The sequence below is a fragment of the Peromyscus leucopus genome, chromosome 3, assembly GCF_004664715.2.
Source record: "Peromyscus leucopus breed LL Stock chromosome 3, UCI_PerLeu_2.1, whole genome shotgun sequence".
Taxonomy (NCBI): domain Eukaryota; kingdom Metazoa; phylum Chordata; class Mammalia; order Rodentia; family Cricetidae; genus Peromyscus; species Peromyscus leucopus.
The window spans coordinates 130,992,583-131,013,886 of record NC_051065.1 but is presented as its reverse complement, the minus strand read 5'-3'; the positions used below and the strand labels follow the sequence as shown (position 1 = coordinate 131,013,886).

General features: G+C 45.7%; 1 protein-coding gene across 3 annotated transcripts in view; it reads right to left on the bottom strand.

The window, feature by feature from the left end:
• St8sia1 (ST8 alpha-N-acetyl-neuraminide alpha-2,8-sialyltransferase 1) overlaps positions 1–21,304 on the bottom strand; it is a 144,649-nt gene that overhangs the window by 41,133 nt on the left and 82,212 nt on the right. For 2 of the 3 annotated variants that reach the window (XM_037204003.1, XM_028879865.2), the window contains one exon: positions 6,018–6,127. In XM_037204003.1, the coding sequence (XP_037059898.1) occupies positions 6,018–6,127 (110 nt within the window). Of the gene's footprint in view, positions 1–6,017; positions 6,128–11,828; positions 13,662–21,304 lie in introns of those variants that run through there. The other variant, XM_037204002.1, reaches the window with a different exon arrangement.

Below are 21,304 nucleotides of genomic sequence, written 5' to 3'. Positions count from 1 at the left end.
AATCTGATTCCAGGAGACCTGATAGCCTCTTCTAGGTTTTGCTGGAACCTACACACATGTGATGCATATACACTCACACTTCATAAATAATGAGAAAAGAAAAAACATTTGAAGTGGTAGAACAGAGCACTTTAAACTTGAAATGAGGGCTCAGAAGGTAGAGGGCAGATGCCCCTCCCCACACCCTCTGCCTACATATAAACACTGATGAATTATGCTATTTTCTCATGTTTTTCTTTATTTTCCAAAAATTTACATTGTAGCAGCACTTTCTGGGTCACGTACTATTCAGCTAACCTAATGCATGAGTGATTTTTGTACATGTGGCCAAGGTGTAGGTGGATTAAAGTGATGACAGAGAGCACTGTCACCCAAAACACTGTGATGTTCTCTACCCAAAAAACTGTACTGCTCTGTCAAGGGTAAAAGTGGTGTGTGGGGGTGGGGGGCAGCGGGGGATAGTATGCTCTGTGCTCACAGGTGGAGACCAGAAGTCAACATTAAGTGTCCTCCTCAATCACTGTCCACTTTATTTTTTGAGACAAGATCTCTCACTGAACCTGGACCTCACTGACGTGGCTGCATTAGCTGGCCAATGAGCTCCAGGATCCTCCTGTGTCTTTCCATGGCACTGAGATTATAGGCACCTGCCACCATGCCCAGCTTTCGCTTTTCCCATGGGGGTGGGGGTGGTGGGGTGGTGGAACTCACACCCTCAAGCTTGTGTGACTAGGATTTTACCAACTAAGCCATCTTCCCAGCCTAAAAAGTGATGTTCTTCATGATAGAGAGCAATCACCCCACTCCTACCCCCAGACTCCATCCCTGCCCTAACCGCTTCCTTTGGTAATGATGGCTTAAGAATGCATAGAGTGGGAAACACGCCTGTCTCACATCCAAACCTGTGGCGTCAGGAGGTTCATGCATTCCCCTGCCCACAGTTCCTTCATGACCTGGAACTAGGATAACAACGTTGCCTGCCTTCCCGGGCCATGGGAAGGACGAAGAGCACGCTGCTAAAAACTCTCTGTTTTGATGTTTCACACAGCCACAACTATCCTGTCAGAAAGACCACAGACATCTGATCATGCATTTGCATTATAAGTTGAATCTTTCCTCTCCAACCACATGTCAGACTTGACTCCTACCACATCAGGGCATGTCCAACTTGCATGACTTATTTATAGACAAAGATGTGGTCTCTGTGAGCTACTAAATTGTCCTTACCAGTGTGCCCCGGAGATGAAACTGCCCGTGCAGCTATCAGCTGACCTGCTCCCGTCCCCAGCTTCTCTTTCTTATGAGCCCCGTGACTCCCACCACACCAGGCCATCCAGGCAGAAACATCTCCATGTTGATTAAAAATCTCCCTTTCATCTGCTTGTGGGTAATTAAAAAAAAAAAAAAAAAAAGCAAAACAAAACTGGGTTTTCTGGTAGCCACACACGGGCCAGTCAGCCAGCCAGCTGGTGACTTGTTGAATGTTCACTAAAAGCAAACAGGGGGCACTGTGGAACACTGTGGAGGAGCTGGTCACAAAGCCCATGCTTAAGGCATTTACAAGCTCATGGTGACACCATACCCCATGTGGCTTCCTGAGGAGTCTTGCAGAAGCGTGGACTCAGTCATCAATATCCAGGCCCCATCATGCGGTAGTATGGATCAGATTGTGATTGCACTATTTAACTGTTCTTTGCAAAGACAAGAGATGGCCTCTCAAATAAAACACAGGCTAAAATTTGGACGTGCCTCTTAAGGATGCTTTGATCTGGACTGCCCTTGTGAACATCTGAGAATCAACTGTAGGTTCTAAGTTTTGCTAGGGAGTCCTTGTGATGTGTCTTGTCAATAACAAAATAGTTTTCATATACAATCTTTTGCTTTTTTCTGTGTTCCATGATTCATATGCCTGGATCCATTTATATCTTTTACCATGGAGTGAAACCTCAAAAAAAAAAATTCTGTCAATAAATAAGCAAATAAAAAAACCCAAACAACAATAAAATTTGCAGAATTGGTTTCTCCTGTTAAAAGAGGGGTGCTGATAGCAAGATAGACTTTCCATGTGGCTTTCTGAAAACGGATGACAGTGCATATCGGTGAAATGTCCACCTTCTGTTCTGTAAACATTCTCTCCCAGCACAAATAACAGGGCCTTTCCCTGTATCTCTTTCCTCAGGAAAAGAGCACTCTGAGTTTAGCTCCTCAATTCCTAAATTGATAATTACATAGGTTTACATAAAAGGCCCATTTAATACAGTCAAATTGTTTCTAATAAGGCATAATTGGATAAAGTGTCCCAAATTCCACATTATTGCTTGTTGTCACAATTGAGAAAACATTAGTTGCTTAAAGTATCTCCATAATGGTAATGCTTGTGATCCTGAAGGAGATCCAGGAACAGAAGAGTAAACTGAATGAGGAATGGGCATGCTGGATACGACACTCAACAAAGGAAAAACACTCTGTGTGTGTGTGTGTGTGTGTGTGTGTGTGTGTGTGTGTGTGTGTGTAAAGGCACACAGAACAGTCTTCTGCACACAATCCAAAAGGCTTCAAAACTGTTGCCATACTGTGACTGTGAGCCACACAGTCTGTCTTCAGTGTATAATCATTAATACTTCTGCCTTGAAATGTTCTAGAGAAATTGAATTCAAGAATTTGTTGTTATTGTTCTGAGACAGGGTCTCCTGTAGCCCAGGAATACCTCAAATTCCCTATGTAGCCAAGGATGATCCTAACCTTCTGATCCACCTCCCAAGTGCTGGGATTAGAGGTGTGTCCTACCACATCCAGTTTTATCTAAGTACCCTACCCACTGAACCACACAACCAGCCCCACAAAATTATTTTTAAAGTGCCACTTTTGGTTAAAGAATAAATGTGCATTTTGAAAAATGGGAAATTGGTTTTTAACATTTTGAAGAATATGTCTAGAAAATGTCTGTGCAAAGAACACCATGGAATGCTTGAAGGAGAGGCCTGGAGGATATTCTCAACTGTAATCTGGGTACACTGTATAGGCAAGTCTGTGTGGAGACCCTCTTCCCCCCACTTCATTTACCCATACTGCAGCTTTCCAATCTCCCAGGCACTCAATAGTCCTGAACTTGTATAGTATCCACAGCAGATTGTGTAAAAGGTCAACCTATTCATGTCAATTTGGGATAAAAGGGGCACCATGAGATAATCCCCTATGGTGCTTAGGCCAGCTCTTTTCCATGTTAAGTTGAAAATACTCATCTTCCTAATGGTAGCCACACACACACACACACACACACACACACACACACACACACACATGCACACACACACACACACACACACACACACACACACACGTTGGGAGCAATAGAATCTGCTGTGCTAAACAGCTTGGCTCCCCCTTGGGCTGCAGGGTAGCTGAGAGCAGGAGGGATGGGCATCTCTGTCCTCATCTTGTGCTGCACTTGGGATGCTACAGCAGAATGTCACTGTTCTTAGCCCCTCTCTTGAGTCACCTTAAATTCCAGGCAAATAAAAACCTCATAGGACAGGCCTCCCACCCCAGATGAGGACGGTTATCCATGAGGGCAAGTGTGCACCCTCAGGACGAACAGGTTTGGACTAGCTTGTAGGCCAGGATGAGAGCTATAACGATGATGGGTCGGTGATGGGTAGAATTAGGGGACTACTTAATTACGCACAGCCTGCTGGAGCTGCTGAACCAGGCTCTGTCCTTAAAGCCTCTTCTAACATTTCCTCACTGAATGTGCTTCCGAGCAACTTGAAGGTTTGAAAAGGATGTAAACAGGACAATGACACAGTATTCACAGATGTGTAAAATCAGGGTTGACCGAGGGATGTCTCTTTCCCCTTCCTCCAACAGCCTAGGCAGAGGTAAAATGATACTAGGTAGGGCACCAACCTGGTTAACCATGAGGCTGGCATGTCCTCCCAACCCCGTTCTTTATTAGCTTCTCAGCCACCCAGGGACTGGAGTGGGTGCTGACCTCTCCGTGGTTCCCTGCTACCCTCCTCTGCCTCTGTCTTCTGTGAGACTTTATCCACTCCTGTGACGTAAATATGGCTCCTACATCTTCTCCCATGTTTTGTGACACCCAAGCAGCACTCACTGGAGCTGTAGAGAAGGTTGCTCCATGAACCCTTGCTCTGTGTTAGCGTTTATGGAAGCTTGTTCCTCAGCCTGCGGCGGGGACCATGCCTCTCCTGAAGCAAGTGCAGCACTTGCTGTCTTAAAACCTCCTCCACTCCTCCCCATTATTTGTGTACATTGCAAAAATAACGTGAAATCAACTAAATAGCAGTGGAGAAGAAAACACAGCCCTACCATGGGAAATTACAGTACTCCCGAAGGAAAGGCAGGAAGGAAGGGAAGGACACCCCCGCCCCCACACCTACACCCCACAACCCACTGCCACAAGTGTCACCAAGTGAGACGCCATGTCTTGATGGCGAAGCAACTCTCCTCTGAGAGGGTATGTGGCATTCTCTAGGGAAATGGCTCCCCCTGAAACACTCTCACACAGCTCTGAGCTCCAAGTTGGATTAGACTTCTCAGAGCCCCAGCCCCACCCCCACCCTACATGTGCACCCATGGTGTGTGTGTGTGTGTGTGTGTGTGTGTGTGTGTGTGTCCATGCATGTAGAGGCTAGTGGTCTGAAACAGTGCCTTCCTCAGCCACTCTCCCTCTTATATTTTGAACCAGGGTCTCCTGCTTAAGACTCTCACCCGAAGAGATCAATTCAGCTAGACTGGATGCTCTACAGACGCAAGGCATCCTCCAGTCTCCACCTCCCTACCTCTGGAATTATGAACACATTTGGCCTTTTAGGTAGATACCAGAATTTAAACTTAGGTCCTTTCAGGTTAGAGGATCCTTGGGTTCCTGGTTCATAGCCATTCCTATGCCCTTGAAATTTTGGGGTTCATCTGAAAGATTCCCCCGGCCTTTCAATGTTCTTTTGTTTCCTCAATGAGACATGTTTTCCTTTTTCCACACTATGTCTCAGATAAGCTGAGCTCGCACTCCAGGGGCCATGCTTAGCCTTGAACTCATTAATTATTCTACATTTCCCTCACCGCCCCCCCCACTCCATAACCCCGCCCTGAACGGCCCTGTCGCTTGGCCCGTTCGTTCCTCTACTCCATCACACCTCTCATTGCAGAGCCCACTCCTTATCCTGACCTGGCTTCGGGATGTGTCACCTCACGTGATTTCTATCTAGAGCCCTCCCTCCTGACACTCCACCTTCCCTCCTTCTTAGCTAGACACCGTCTGTCCATCTGCGCCAAGGCAGCCACGTGCAGTCTGCGCTCTCCACATGTCTCCTTAGCAGGGTTTGCTCAGACTCACCCAGCACCAGCTGGCGGTCTGCAGTGTGAAGGTGAATTCCTTTGGTGAGGCTTAGCAGTTTTTATCACTGCCCTGAAGGGGCCCCCTGTCCTTTACAACACTCACATCTGTGTCCCCACATCCCCATGCTGCTCAGAACCTTGACCAAGGTTCCTCCTGATGTGAAGTTCCCTCTCCGATGCTTCTTGCCAGTTTCCTAGTCACACGCAGACCAACCCCATCTTTAGATCCCACTTGTTCCTTTCTAATGCTTCTGTGGAAAACTAAGAAGAAAAGGGTACACTTACAATGACTAAAATGTTTATGCATATGGAGTCAGCCCCGAGGAAAGAGCAATTTTCACGGTTTTAATCGCCCAAGTACATAATCTCAGGGAAGGTCTGAGCCCAGACCCCTGCGGCCCTCGTTAGCAGCAGAGCATTACCTCTGCGATTGCAGCGCCTTCTTGGCTTTGGAATTTCTTGGGGGAAAGCCCGCCCCTTGCTCGCTCGCTCGATCCCTGGGTGCGCTCCTAACTCACTTGTCTATGGGCTTGACCAGAAGCTAAAGACAGCTAAAGACAGGGGATTAATTGCAAGCCACTAGATTTGAAAGGCCCTGGGCTAAGGAAGGGCAGGAAAAAGAAGAGGAGTCAGAGGCCACACTGTGGGAGCTCTCTTACCGCATGACAAAATCTGCTTCATCTATTTGACGGCCACAGCCACTCATCTTCAGAATCCCACCGTTTCCCACCACCGCACATTTCTTCAATGGCAGCTGTAAGGGGGTTGCCTAGCAACAGAAAACAAGGCGGGTTTTCACTGCAGAGAACAAACATACAAGCGCTCCGAAATCATTATTGACAGCAGACCTGAGGAATTTGAAGGAAGACTCGGCAGGGCAAAAATACTGAGAAGGAGGAACAAACTGGCCTGTTTCTTTGAGCTTTAAAAGGGCGGGAGGGTGAAGCAAAACTACAAAAAGTCCCGGGAATATATTTAAATGTAACAACGTCATTGTTTTGGGTTTTGTTTTTGTTTTTTTCCTTCTCAAATTGGCTGAGCATATACCACAGGGTGTTTGCTAGGGAAAACAGAAGAGTCCAAACTAAATACTAGATTGTTTCTAAAGGCCTCAGACAGGAAATAAAGTCCAGTGAATCCTGTTCTCCGTGTGATTGCAATGGCACCCTGACCATTCACTTCCCAACTGTTTCTGGGTATTTCTTAAGTTAACTGCTGGGGACAGCTAGGATACAGAAGTCTGAGGCTTCAAGATCCACAGTGTGGGGTGTGAAGAGAGGAAGGAGTGACCAGTGTGAACTTTGGCCACAAACGAAACTGTACCATAAAGTCGCCAACTTTGCTGAAGAGGAAGCCTGAGCGACCACTAGGCAAAACCATGAAGGAGTAGGTAGGTACTCAGACAGAGCTTTGTCATTTGAAGAATAAGTAAAGAGCTAAGGAGATGACCCAGTCAGCAAAGTGCTTGTCTAATGAGTGTGAGCTCCTGAGTGTGAGCCGTACAACTTCTGTGAAAAAGCTGAATAGGACTGTGTGCGCTTAGAATCCTAGAATGGGGGGCAGGGAGGGGAGGCAGTGAAGACAAGACAAGGAGAGTCTGGCGTTCACTGGCCAGCCAGCTGGGCAGAATCATGAGCTCCAGGCTAAGTACAAGACCCTGCCCCAGAAAATAAGATATAAAGCAATTGATAAAGATACCCAGTGTTGACCTTTGGCCCTCAGACATGTACACACACACACACACACACACACACACACACACACACACACCTCCCACATAGAAAGAAGAACACTCAGGACCCTGCCAGGCAGAAGTGGCCGTACAAACAAAGGCATCAGTGTTGCTGGAAGGAAAGACACCACTTGTGAGCAGAACACCCTGGGTGGTTCTGTTTAGAACTCGAGAGCCATTAAGGGACAGGTGACTTGTGTCAAACCAGACAGCATGTGACTTTCTTCTGCAAATATCGAGCTAGACTGCAAAGAAAATGTTCTGTGTGCCTGAGTGCTCCCTGGAGTGCTATTTATAGTGCCAGGGAATATGGAAACCCAGTAATAGTCCCTGAAAGTGAAATGAGTCGTTTGGCCTCTTCTAGCTGGGTCAGCAAGAACTGCCAGGTACCCAGGCTCCTTGGAGATGCTGGAACAGAACAGTCGTTGGAGTTCTTGGGGGAAAGACCTTGAATACACACACAAACTGGTCTAGAAAACAGCCAGATTGATAGGCCTCGCCATTTGCATGGATCACGTGCAAAAAATACAGACTATACCGAAGATAAAATGGAATTAGTTCATGAATATACAGTCGAAGGCCCCTGCCTGGGCATGAAGTAATAACTCAGCCAGGAAAAAAATTCCCGGGAGTCTCTGCTTTCATTGGTAGCTGAAGGAAGCACTTAATCTAACATGAGAAGATTTTATTCCCGTGATTTCTAGTAGTAAAATGAACAGCCAGAGCTATGTAAATATTGGTGATAAATATGTGGTGTTTGAAGTGTAATGTCTAAGCATTTGCCCACAGGGAGAAAAAGAATTGCCTGCATCACCACAGCAGAGATCAGCCCAATACACTGCTCCAGAGTGAGGTGTGTGCATGAGGGGAGACAGGCAAGGGAGAGCAACTTTGTTCAGAACGATGTATATATATTTTTTAGTCATTCCTAAAAAGATATGGAATTAACACTTGAAAAACAGCATTATCCATAATCAGTGAGATGGAGAGTTGGGGACTGATGCTCACATTGGCTTGCCTGTGTATTCCACAAATGTTTATTGTGACATGTGACTGGTGAAGACAAGTCAAAACCCATGCTCCCTGGGTGCTCACACCATACTGAGGAAAGCAGAGAAGAGCAAAGGAATGCAGGAGAAATAAACAGAAGGACAGATGGTGAGGTGGTCTGTGGTGAGAAACCGGGAATCAGCACAAGATGGTCCGGAGATGCTTCCTGACAGGAACTGCAAAGGTCAGCAGGGTGATCAGCCACAGTGCAGAGGAAGCCCTTGAGCAGATTCCTGTAGCAGTTGAGAGTGTGAGGACTTAGTAGCCTCCACTGGTACAAAGACCTTGAAGAGGGGACATTCCTAGGGGGAGATAGAGGGGCAAGGGCCTCTTTTGTCTGCAGATGAACCAGCAGGGAGAGAGAAGGAGTAGAGATTGGTAGGAAATAAGTGTGGAGGTTGGTGAATGAGGCCATGTAGTGTGTCATGAAGACAGCAATTTTTATTCTAAGATGAGAACAAGTCAATGGCAATAGGTGGAGGGGTGCCATTGTGACCTATGCTGGAGTGAGAACAAGATGAACCGAAACTAGACAGGAAAAGGGACTAGGGTGGAGTCTGGTGTGATATTCCTCACCAGGGACTTCAATGACCTGGAACAAGGAGACAAGAGAGGGGAAAGACATCTGATTCTGGAGGGATCTGGAGGAAGTAGCAAATGGACTTGCTGGTGTACAAAAATAAAGGAAGGAAAGAAACCAGAGAAGAGAGAGGAATGGGGAATGGTGCTAACAGTTTCTTCTTTAACCAATGACCAGCTGTTTCCTGAGCTAGAGAGGACCACAGCAGGGAGCGTGTCTGGGGGACTGATTAAGAGCTCAGTCTTGAGAACATCAAGGGTACCATGATCTTCAGATGTCCAAGTGGCCTTGTCTAGTATGTGACTGAGTACACAGACAGGGAACTGGTCTGTATGAAGTGAAAAATGGAGAGTGTCTTAGTTAGGAATTCTATTGCTGTGAAGAGACACCATGACCATGGTAACTCTTATAAAGGAAAACATTTAGTTGCGGTGGTGGCTTACAGTTCAGAGGTTTAGTTCATTATCATCATGGTAGGACATGGTGGCATACAGGCAGACATGTTGCTGGAGAAGTAGCTGAGAGTCCTATATCTTGCAGGTAACAGGAAGTAGTCTGTCTCATTGGTGTGGCTTGTGTAGCATGAATCCTAATTGGTCTTAATAATAAAAACCTGGAGCCACACATGAGGGAAAAAGCTGAAAGATCAGAGAAGCAGAGCAGCCAGCCACAAGTTCTTACCACTATGAAATACTCAGCCTGAAAAAGACCAAGCTCCTGTCTCCTTCTGCCTTATATTCCTCTCTCTGCCCAGCCATCTCACTTCCTGTCTCCACCTCCCTAGTGCTGGAATTAAAGGCATGAGTTCCCAAGTGCTAAGATCAAAGGTGTGTGCCACCACTGCCCGGGGCTTGGCCATATATGAGACCTCAAAGCCCACCTCCACAGTGACACATTTCTTCCAATAAGACTACACCTCCTCCAACAAGGCCACACCTCCTAAAAGTGCTACTCCCTTTGGGGGGCATTGTTGCTGTTTGTTTCTGCTCTATTTGGGGGCCTGCTATCCAGCTCCCATATAAATCACACATAGAGGCTTATTCTTACTTATGAATGCCCGGCCTTAGCTTGGCTTAGTTTCTTGCCAGCCTCCCTTAACTTAACTTATACCATCTACTTTTTGCCTCTGGGTTTTTCCCATTCTCTTACTTCTGTAAATCTTACTCCATTGATGGTTGTGTAGCTGGGTGGCTGACCCCTGATGTCCTCCTCCTTCTCTGACTACTTCTCTCTCCTAGATTTCTCCCTCTATATATTCACCCTGACTGCCAGCCCTGCCTATCCTTTCTCTTGCCTTGCTATTGGACAGTTCTTTATTAGACCATCAGGTGTTTTACACAGGCACAGTAACACAGCTTCACAGAGTTAAACAAATGCAACATAAACAAAAGTAACACACTTTAAAATAATATTCTACTACAGGCCATTTTCTTTCAAACCACCACAGAGAGTGATTGGGTATTTAAAGTCAAGAGCCAGGATGTAGGTGAATAGAAAAGAGACAAGGTCTTAGGGAACCAAGCCACAGGAAAAACACATCAAGTGTTCCTAACAGATGAAGGGTAATAACAGCTGAAACCCACCCCTGGACTGGGCAGCATGGAGGCCACAGGTGTCCTTGACCAGGAGAGGTTCAGCAGTAAGGATGAAAGTTGACCTGAGTCTACTGAGTTGGATGTATATAAATGTATATCCATTTAGATGTATCCTGGAACATCATATACTAAAAGAAAACATGCAATTAATATGTGAATATACACTATGAGTCTCACAGAGTCCTGCTGTAATGATTAAGCTGGGGGGGGGCCAGGCATTCTCCACTAATAGTGGGGCTTATAAATGCAAGCCCCAAACCCCTTAGCTGTTAAAGAGGAGACCCTGGACACAGAGGGCTGGCTACCCCAGGTTTTCAGGCAAGAATCTGGGCTCTGGACAGGTAGACTCTGGTAGCAGCTACATGGACCTGAAGGACCAGGCTATGGGGCAGGGGGAAGATGTCACAAGCCTCCATGCTCTGCTCCTTCCCTCCACAGGAATGTCACACTGTGCAGGACACTGTGGAAGCACTGGCTGATGGACAGAACTCCCTCTGTGCCTCAGAAGAGCAACCCATTCACCTTCCTCCCCGTTTCCACTCCTTGTCTCCTCCCACCAGAGTCATGGACTTGTCTACGCCTTGGCAATTCTAGATTCTAAGGGCTTTCATGGACAAGCAAAGGAGTGATTTGTTTAACTGTCTAACTCTATCTTAACAATAAAGAACCACTTTATTAGGAGAAAAATTAAGTAATATATGTCTACACCCTTAGCACCACCCTCCAAATCCTCAAGCAAAATTTGAGGCTCTAGGGAAAAGAAGGGGCTCTGACTTTCTTCTGACACTTGTTTGCTCCTTCATTTTCTTAACTGCTGGACTCACAAAAGAAATCCATCTCACTTCATTTCAATAAATGCTCTCAAGTGCCCAAGAACACTCTGCTGGCAATGCTAATACACCAGCGAACAATAACACTACACCAAAGCTTACAACAAGAAAAACCTAATTGAGAAAACACTGTGGGTGTTAGCTACCTAATAATAATGGGATAATAATATCCTTATTCTAGTTTAGGATCAGGGTCCTTGGCAATGGTCGGTGCTGTCCAGAATGGTGTCTAGCAAGGGATCTCCTTCTAGCATACGTTACGTGGGACAAACCATGTGCATCTTATGATTGAGGGAGTATCTTTATGAAGCTCTGCCATGTTGTGTTTTCTGCTGTATCTCCTTGCATGCTGCTATATCCAAGTATGGTAGTAAGCTGCCACACCCCTGCTCATATTAATAAAAATTATTACTTGAAAGAATTGATTAGGATACATTAGATGAAATACAGTGATAAGGTGTATTTAGAATCTCACCTCCCAGGCACCTCCACTTCTCAGTGGCCCCCAGGAAAGAAAGTGTAATGATGACTCTCCAATCAGAATTAAAGACAAATGAGGTCATTGAGCATCACCAGGAATACTGTGAAGTGCTATAGACATATATGATATTTTATATTACAATACATTTATTTATATAAAATCAACATTACTATACATAAAGTTAAATTCCTTCCTGGGGCATTGCTGTGGTGATTTGGATGGAAATGTGCCCCCATAGGCTCATGAGTTTGATCTCCAGTGGGTGGTGCAGTTTGGGAAGTATGTGGAACCTTTAAGAGGCAGAGCCTCACTGGAGGAAGTATGTCACCAGGGGAGGGCCTTGAGTCTTTATAGCTTAGCTCTACTTTCTTTTCTCTTAGTTTCCCGAGTATGGATTCAATGTGATCAGCCAGCTGCCTGGTCCTGTCAATGCCTTCCTTGTCTCTGTCATGCTTTCTTGCAATGATGGACTATGTACCCCTGGAAATGTAGGCCAAAATAAACTGCTTTACTCTTAAGACTTTTTTTTTCAAGGTATTTTCTTACAGCAAGGAGAAAGTCAGTGAGGCCCTCAGTGTATTGCTAAAACACTGCTATACATAATCCATCTTTATGTGAGATACTTTGTTTAGAGGATTCACATAGACTTTCAACAAAATCCTATTTTCAATCCATTGGTCCCTTTGAAGATGTATTTATTACACTTACTTATAAAGAACTATGAGATTTTAAATGTGAGGGTATTTTTTTTTTTTTTGGCATTCTCTATCAAATCAAACACTGAACAGAATGATCAGCAGTGTGTTCCATGGATTGATGGCTGAGCATCCTAAATGCTTTGCTGTGATAAACACCATGATCAAAAAAGCAACTTATGGCAGAAAGAATTTATTTGGGGGTATAGTTCCAGAGGGGTAAGAATCCATTATGGTGGGGAGGCATGGCAGCGGGAGCAGGAATCTTCAAATACAAGTGTGCAGCAGAGACGGAAAACAGGAAGCAGGAAGATGCTCTAAACACACAAAGCCGGCCTCAGGATGAGGCACTTCCCCCAGCAAGGTGGCACCGCCTAAGACTGCCACCGCCAGGAGATGGAGTGTCCGAAGGGCTGAGCCGATGGGGAGCACTGTCACCTCCAGGAGATGGAGTGTCCGAAGGGCTGAGCCGATGGGGAGCACTGTCACCTCCAGGAGATGGAGTGTCCGAAGGGCTGAGCCGATGGGGAGCACTGTCACCTCCAGGAGATGGAGTATCCGAAGGGCTGAGACGATGGGGAGCACTATCACCGCCCGGAGATGGAGTGTCCAAAGGGCTGAGCCGATGGGGAGCACTGCCACCGCCCGGAGATGGAGTGTCGGAAGGGCTGAGCCGATGGGGAGCACTGCCACCGCCCGGAGATGGAGTATCCAAAGGGCTGAGCTGATGGGGAGCACTGCCACCACCAGGAGATGGAGTGTGGGAAGGGCTGAGCCGATGGGGAGCACAGCCACCGCCTGGAGATGGAGTGTCCGAAGGGCTGAGCCGATGGGGAGCACTATCACCTCCAGGAGATGGAGTGTCCGAAGGGCTGAGCCAGTGGGGAGCACTGTCACCGTCTGGAGATGGAGTGTCCGAAGGGCTGAGCCGATGGGGAGCACTGTCACCGCCCGGAGATGGAGTGTCCGAAGGGCTGAGCCAGTGGGGAGCACTGCCACCGCCAGGAGATGGAGTGTCCGAAGGGCTGAGACGATGGGGAGCACTGCCACCGCCCGGAGATGGAGTGTCCAAAGGGCTGAGCCGATGGGGAGCACTGCCACCGTCTGGAGATGGAGTGTCCGAAGGGCTGAGCCGATGGGGAGCACTGTCACCGTCTGGAGATGGAGTGTCCGAAGGGCTGAGCCGATGGGGAGCACTGTCACCTCCAGGAGATGGAGTGTCCGAAGGGCTGAGCCGATGGGGAGCACTGCCACCGCCCGGAGATGGAGTGTCGAAAGGGCTGAGCCGATGGGGAGCACTATCACTGAGTTCACCACAGTGAAGACAACAGTAGGATTTCCTTTTGATGCAGCAAACAAATCAATTAATCTTAAATCTGATGAACAAGGCCTATCACTCCTTAAGAGGAAGGTGGCTTATAAAGCTGGTCAGGGTCTCACCTGAAAGGCCCCCATGCCTTCTCATCTTCCACACACTGCACCTCTGGGCCGCTTTTTAGCTCTGGTAACAAACCTCTGTGATCACTCAACAACCATTTGATAAATATCTGTTATGGGCAGGAAGCCAGGAAAGCTGTGATGTGCCCTGCTCCTACTAAACCAGGCTTTAACAACAAGATGGGTCCATGCAGAGTGTGGAAGTAAGAGGCCAAGGTTCCTTGTCTACTAGACAACATTCAGAAAGTTAATAAATGAACGCAATGAAAATTAGACTCTTAGGTGTTTCCCACCAGGAATGATAGTGAAGGATTTTTGAAGGCTAGAAGACTTTTAAAAAACACTCTGTTTTATTGTGTATGTGCTGTGGGCACAAATGCTCCAGTGCTGCTATGGAGGTCAAAGGGCAACTCTGTACCATTCTTTCTCTCATTCCACCATTAGGTTAGTTACAGGAAACAGGCTCTGGCCACCAGGCTTGCACAGCACATGCCTTGAACTGTTGAACAATCTTGCCATCTCTGAAAGCTGGAAGACTTTGTCAGCAACCAAGTCCAAGAGCCAACTGTGAAAATATTCCTGGCCAACAGAACGACTTGTGAAAAAAATCCACTAACATCTGAAAACTTAAACCTGGGGGACTGTGCCTTATGCAAACAGTACTAGAACACCCCTGAATGGTGAAATCATGTCAGACAAACAGAAGTTTTGATTTGCTAACCTTTTAAATGACCCAAAGGTTGTCACCACCATGCCAATTGATATTAGTCACCCTGTCAAAATATATGCCCACTTTTCTTGATGAAAACTTCAAGTTTTCCACCATAAGGGCATCAGCACACACCTTACTTCACCCAGTCCAGTCATTTCTCTGTCCCCTCACCTACCACAGGAGATGGATGCCCACACTTAATTATACATCACCCACACACATAATTTAATTTTTTGCACATATGTTAATTATAACCTCAACCTAAGCATCTAAACACCCCCTCCCTGCTTCACTTCTAATTATAACCCCCCTCTTATGAATGTAATTACTCTATCATCCACCCATCTAATTGTGCCCTCCTCAACATATTTAATTGCATTGCCCTGCTCAAGGACCTAATTATATTGGAAGCAACACACCAATTAAGCCCCAGCCCTCCACCGATATTCCTCAGATGCATATAACTGTGTCTCTGGCTCAATTGCTTCATTTCTTCAACTAAAGATGAACAGTTTCCCAGAAATAAATCCCTGACAAGCATGCTACCCTCTGGCCAGGCAAATCAGAGACACAGTTGAGTCAAAGAAGCCCCCGTTCCTTCCAGGAGGTAAACTAGCACGCATTTGCTCCTTCCGTCATTTGACAAGGTCCTTGGGGGTCCACGTTAAAATTTCAGCTACATTCTTCCTTTCCATGTGTGAGCATTTGTGTGATGAAAAATATCTAGTAATTAGTTCATTTAAAGGAAAATGTTTCTTATTACAGATATTTAGTTATTGAATTCTTTTCAAAAGACTATCCCAAACTTTCTCTAGGGATATGTATGTACTGACTAGAGAATATTTGCAAAACTCTGCATTCAAAACCATTTAACAGTTTTGCAGTTGTGTAAGGACAGTTTCCCCACAATGTTAATGCTGAGGTTGGTATGCCCTCTCAATTAACATCATTGTGATCGGAAAAAGGAAAGTCCGTGTTATGTTTTCTACAGAGCATGCAAAAATGGAAGTTGAATGATATGAATATTATACTGAATATTCTCTCTCTGTCTCTCTGTCTCTCTCTGTCTGTCTCTCTGTCTCTCTCTGTCTCTGTCTCTCTGTCTCTCTGTCTCTCTCTCTCTCTCTCTCTCTCTCTGTGTGTGTGTGTGTGTGTGTGTGTGTGTGTGTGTGTGTGTGTGTGTGTGTGTGTGTAGACCAGTGCTCAATGTTGGGTGTCTTTCTCAGTCACTCTTCACCTAATCTTTTAGAAACAGGGTCTCTCTCACTGAACCTAGAGCTTGTAGATTTGGCTAGACTGGCTGGCCAGGGAGCTGTAAGGGATTTTTCCTGTCTCTACATCCCCAGTACTGGAATTACAATTAAATGTCACACCCAGGTTTTTTATGTGGGTACTGGGGATTGAACTCAGGACCTCTTGCTTGCATTCTCATCATGAACTGGGTACTTTTGTCCATTAAAATTTGTTGCTCAAATCAAAACAACTCTGAGATACCACCTTACGCCTGTCAGAATGGCTAAGATCAAAAACACTGAGGACACTTTATGCTGGAGAGGATGTGGAACTCGGTGAACTCTCCTCCACTGCTGGTGGGAATGCAAGCTTGTACAACCACTTTGGAAATCAATATGGCGCTTTCTTAGAAAATTGGGAATCAATCTCCCCCAAGATCCAGCTATACCACTCTTGGGCATATACCCAAGAAATGCTCAATCATACCACAAGAGCACTTTCTCAGCTATGTTTTTATCAGCATTGTTTGTAATAGCCAAAACCTGGAAACAACCTAGATGCCCTTCAACTGAAGAATGGATAAATAAATTGTGGCACATATACACAATGGAATACTACTCAGCAGAGAAAAACAATGAGATCATGAGGTTTGCAGGCAAATGGATGGATCTAGAAAAAAATCATCCTGAGTGAGGTAACCCAGACTCAGAAAGACAAATATGGTATGTACTCACTCATAGGAGGATACTGGATGTGGAACAAGGATGACTGGACTGCTACTCACATCACCAGTGAGGCTACCTGGAAAGCAGGACCCCAAGAAAGAGACGGGAATCGCCCAGTGATGGAGAAATGGATGAGATCTTCATGAACAACCTGGACATGAGTGGGAGCAATGAATGGTGAGGGTCGAGGGAAAGAGAGCAGGAGATCCCACCTGGATCAAGAACAGAGAAGGAGAACAAGGAATGGGAGACCATGGTAAATGAAGACCACATGAGAAAAGGAGGAGACAAAGTGCTAAAGAGGCCCACAGAAATCCACAGAGATACCCCACAAGAGACTGCTGGCAATGGCCGAGACAGCCGGGACTGACCTACTCTTTTGATGGGATGGCCAGGCGCCCTAATGGTTGTGCCAGAAACCCCATCCAAGTACTGAGGAATCTGGATGCAGACATCCACGGCTAGGCCCCGGGTGGAGCGCTGGGAGTCTAATTAGCGAGAAAGGGGAGGGTTTATATGACCTAGAATTGTTGAGACCAAGGTTGGATAAAGCACAGGGACAAATAGCCAAACGAATGGAAACACATGAACTATGAACCAAAGGCTGAGGGGCCCCCAACTGGATCAGGCCCTCTGAATAGGTGAGACAGTTGATTGGCTTGGTCTGTTTGGGAGGCATCTGGGCGGTGGTGCCAGGTCCTGGGCTTGCTGCATGAGATGGCTGTTTGAAACCTGGGACTTGTGCAGGGACGCTTGGCTCAATCTGGGGGGAGGGGACTGGACCTGCCTGGACTGAGTCTGTGGGGTCGATCTCAGTCCAGGGGGTGGCCTTGAACTGGAGGTGGTGGGAGTGGGGTGTGGGCTGGGGGAAGGGGTGGGGGCAGGGGGGGGAACAGGGGAATCTGTGGCTGTTGTGTGGAACTGAATAGTATTGTAAAATAAAATAAAAATAAAATAAATAAAATTAAATTAAAATTAAAAAATTTCGTTGCTCAGACTACTATAAAAAGTAACACTTTGAAATTTTGCGTATTTCATTCATATTTTTGCTGAGGACACAACTCCATATGGTATGACTCCATGTGACCATTCAGAAGACTTACTGAACATCTCTTAGTCAATGCCCAGTTAATTATTAATTATTAATTATTGCTGATGTCATTTCTGTCTCCTGAATGACAAAGCAGTGGCAGAGACTGTACCTTACACCATGCCCATGTGGGATTACATTTCAAAGTCATCAAAATCACTGGAGCCGTTATGTTTTCCGTGGTGTAAGGAAATACAAAGAGCACATAACATTTCAGAAGCAGCAGGAAGTTTTCTCCATGGCAGAGCTGAAAGCAGGAAGGACTGACTCACCCATCATCCCAGGCCCTATGCTTGCACATCCTTCAATGGAAACACCATTAAGAGGCATAGTGACGGAAGCTTCCTGTTAGCACAGCAGTTATCAACCTGTGGGTCGTGGCCCCTTCAGCAAACCTCTACTCCAAAAATACTTACATTACAGTTCATAACAGTATCAAAATTAGAGTTATGAAGTGGCAACAAAAATAATGTTATGGTTGGGGGTCAGCACCACATGAGGAACCGTATTAAAGGTCACAGCAATAGGAAGGTTGAGGAGCACTGTGTTAGTGAGTATTGCCTCTGGACCCCATCAGCCTTCAACTGACTCCGGCTCCAATGTTTCCCTCTGCTCTGTTGACCCACGTCCCTAGGGCTTCTCATTTGTAGCCTTGGTGTCCACTCCCTAAACTCTGAGGACTGAGGAGTCACATCTGACACAAAGTGGCCAACAGCCACTTTTAAAATTTTGTGTGAACCAACGGGGCCTTGGCATCACAGACCAGAAATCTTGAATTGATTTCTGCTTGGCTCTCTCTTCAAATCATCCCATCAGCTACTGCTTCAGAGGCTGCTGAATTCTTCCCCACAGTGTAATTAAGAGCTCTCTCTCTCTGTCTCTGTCTCTGTGTCTGTCTCTGTGTCTTTGTGTCTGTCTCTCTGTCTCTCTGTCTGTCTCTCTGTCTGTCTCTCTGTCTGTCTCTCTCTCTCTCTCTCTGTCTCTGTCTCTGTCTCTCTCTCTCTCTCTCTCTCTCTCTCTCTCTCTCTCTCACTGATTACATATATATGGCTTCTAGTTCATCCCCATGATTGATAGTAATTCATGTCCTAAGTTTTCTAAAATGAAGCCTGGTGCAAGTTCCTCATTTTCAAACTGAAAGTCTCACCATGTTCCCCCAGACAGAGATCTTCAACAAGGTACCCAGAACCCAGCACCCCATGAACTTCCTGCTTGTTCTTTTGTGCCCCACATTAACTAGGCAGACACCTAGTATCCCCTCCTCCACTCCTCTGGCATACCTGTGCTTCCTCAAACACAGCCTGAAGGTGCCTCCCCCCTGCTGCAGCAGCCATGCCCCTCTTCTGTTTTCCTAACTCCATCATCTCCCCACGGGATTGTTTTTACTCTTCAGATCTGCAGCTACTGTGCCAGATAGGATGTGCTCACATTCCCAAGGAAAACTTGACGGTGCGAGCAGATTAGATGCAAGTTATAATTCATTTATTCTCAATGAGTCATGAGAGTTTTGTGTCAGAGCTGTGTGCATTGGCTTGTAAACCTATGTGGAATCAAATAAAATCATTTCTTTAGCACTTCAGAAAGCTTAGGGTTTACTGTTTGTTATTTTGTCTCAAACTGGTAGCCTCTGTTGGTGTTAGTAAACAAGGCAGTTCATGAAAACCACCCCAGCATACAACAAAACCATCACCAAACTCTCATCAGGAGGAACCACTGACAGGAGAACGGATGCCTGTCACTGATTTCTTTTTCTCACTTATTTCTAGAATGACTTGTGAAAAAAATCCATTAACATCTGAAAACTTAAGCTTGTGCCTCATGCAAACAGTACTAGAACACCCCTGAATGATTATATAATAAATGAATGAAGACCTGCTAACCAGGGTCATTCACAAAGACAGATGCCTTGACTCTTCCTCCCTTCCCTGTGTGTCTATACAGGAGAACAGGGCCAAGGACTACCCAGCCCAGGAGCAGAGACAATGCTGTGACCTCAGTTGGTGGAGCAGAGAGATCAGTGTAGCCTCTCATACCACTTAGACATAACGATTGTCTACAATGAGTGTCTGAGTTAGAGTTTCTATTGCTGTGATGAAACACCATGACCAAAAGCAAGTGAGGAAGGAAAGGGTTTATTTGGCTTACATTTCCACATCACTAGTCACCATTGGACCAAAAGGGCCAAAACAAAACAAAAAACCCACAATAAAAGCATGGAGTTTGTTCCGCGTTGTTTTCATTGCTCTTGTTGATGTTGGTTTTGCTTTTCCTCTGCTTGCTTTTGGCTTGATTCTGCCCTCTAAGACAGGGTCCACTCTGTGACCCAGGTTGGCCTTCAACACATAATATAGCTGAGGCTGGCTTTGAACTCCTGATCCTCCTGCCTCAGCTTTCTATGTTGCTAAGACAGCAGGTGTGATGCCACACCTGAATTCCATGGTTTTACACTGAATATGGGATAGATCTGGCTGTTAGACTTCTCACTGTACGTTCCTGCATTGATGTAGTGTTCTTCAGTACACTGAGTGAGTTTTACCTGCCATTGGCTCTTCTTTTCCTAGCTTCCTGCACCAGGTTCTAGTCCCCCTTTTAGCTGTGGTTCACACTCTTTGCTTTGTTGCTCTTTTGTAGGGTGGCTATCGTAACTATTTAGGAACAAACAATGTTTTCGAAGTTCGAAATAACTGAGTGGCCAGGGTTAAAGTTTGCTGGTTTCACTGTGTGTAACTTCAGGTGGTACTCTCTTAGTTAAGAGTGATTTCACCGTATGTAACTTCAGGTGGTACTCTCTTAGTTAAGAGTGATTTCACCGTGTGTAACTTCAGGTGGTACTCTCTTAGTTAAGAGTGATTTCACTGTGTGCAACTTCAGGTGGTACTCTCTTAGTTAAGAGTGATTTCACTGTGTGCAACTTCAGGTGGTACTCTCTTAGTTAAGAGTGATTTCACTGTGTGCAACTTCAGGTGGTACTCTCTTAGTTAAGAGTGATTTCACTGTGTGTAACTTCAGGTGGTACTCTCTTAGTTAAGAGTGATTTCACCGTGTGTAACTTCAGGTGGTACTCTCTTAGTTAAGAGTGATTTCACTGTGTGCAACTTCAGGTGGTACTCTCTTAGTTAAGAGTGATTTCACTGTGTGTAACTTCAGGTGGTACTCTCTTAGTTAAGAGTGATTTCACCGTGTGTAACTTCAGGTGGTACTCTCTTAGTTAAGAGTGATTTCACTGTGTGTGTAACTTCAGGTGGTACTCTCTTAGTTAAGAGTGATTTCACCGTGTGTAACTTCAGGTGGTACTCTCTTAGTTAAGAGTGATTTCACCGTGTGTAACTTCAGGTGGTACTCTCTTAGTTAAGAGTGATTTCACTGTGTACAACTTCAGGTGGTACTCTCTTAGTTAAGAGTGATTTCACCGTATGTAACTTCAGGTGGTACTCTCTTAGTTAAGAGTGATTTCACCGTGTGTAACTTCAGGTGGTACTCTCTTAGTTAAGAGTGATTTCACCGTGTGTAACTTCAGGTGGTACTCTCTTAGTTAAGAGTGATTTCACCGTGTGTAACTTCAGGTGGTACTCTCTTAGTTAAGAGTGATTTCACCGTGTGCAACTTCAGGTGGCACTCTCTTAGTTAAGAGTGATTTCACTGTGTGTGTAACTTCAGGTGGTACTCTCTTAGTTAAGAGTGATTTCACCGTGTGTAACTTCAGGTGGTACTCTCTTAGTTAAGAGTGATTTCACCGTGTGTAACTTCAGGTGGTACTCTCTTAGTTAAGAGTGATTTCACCGTGTG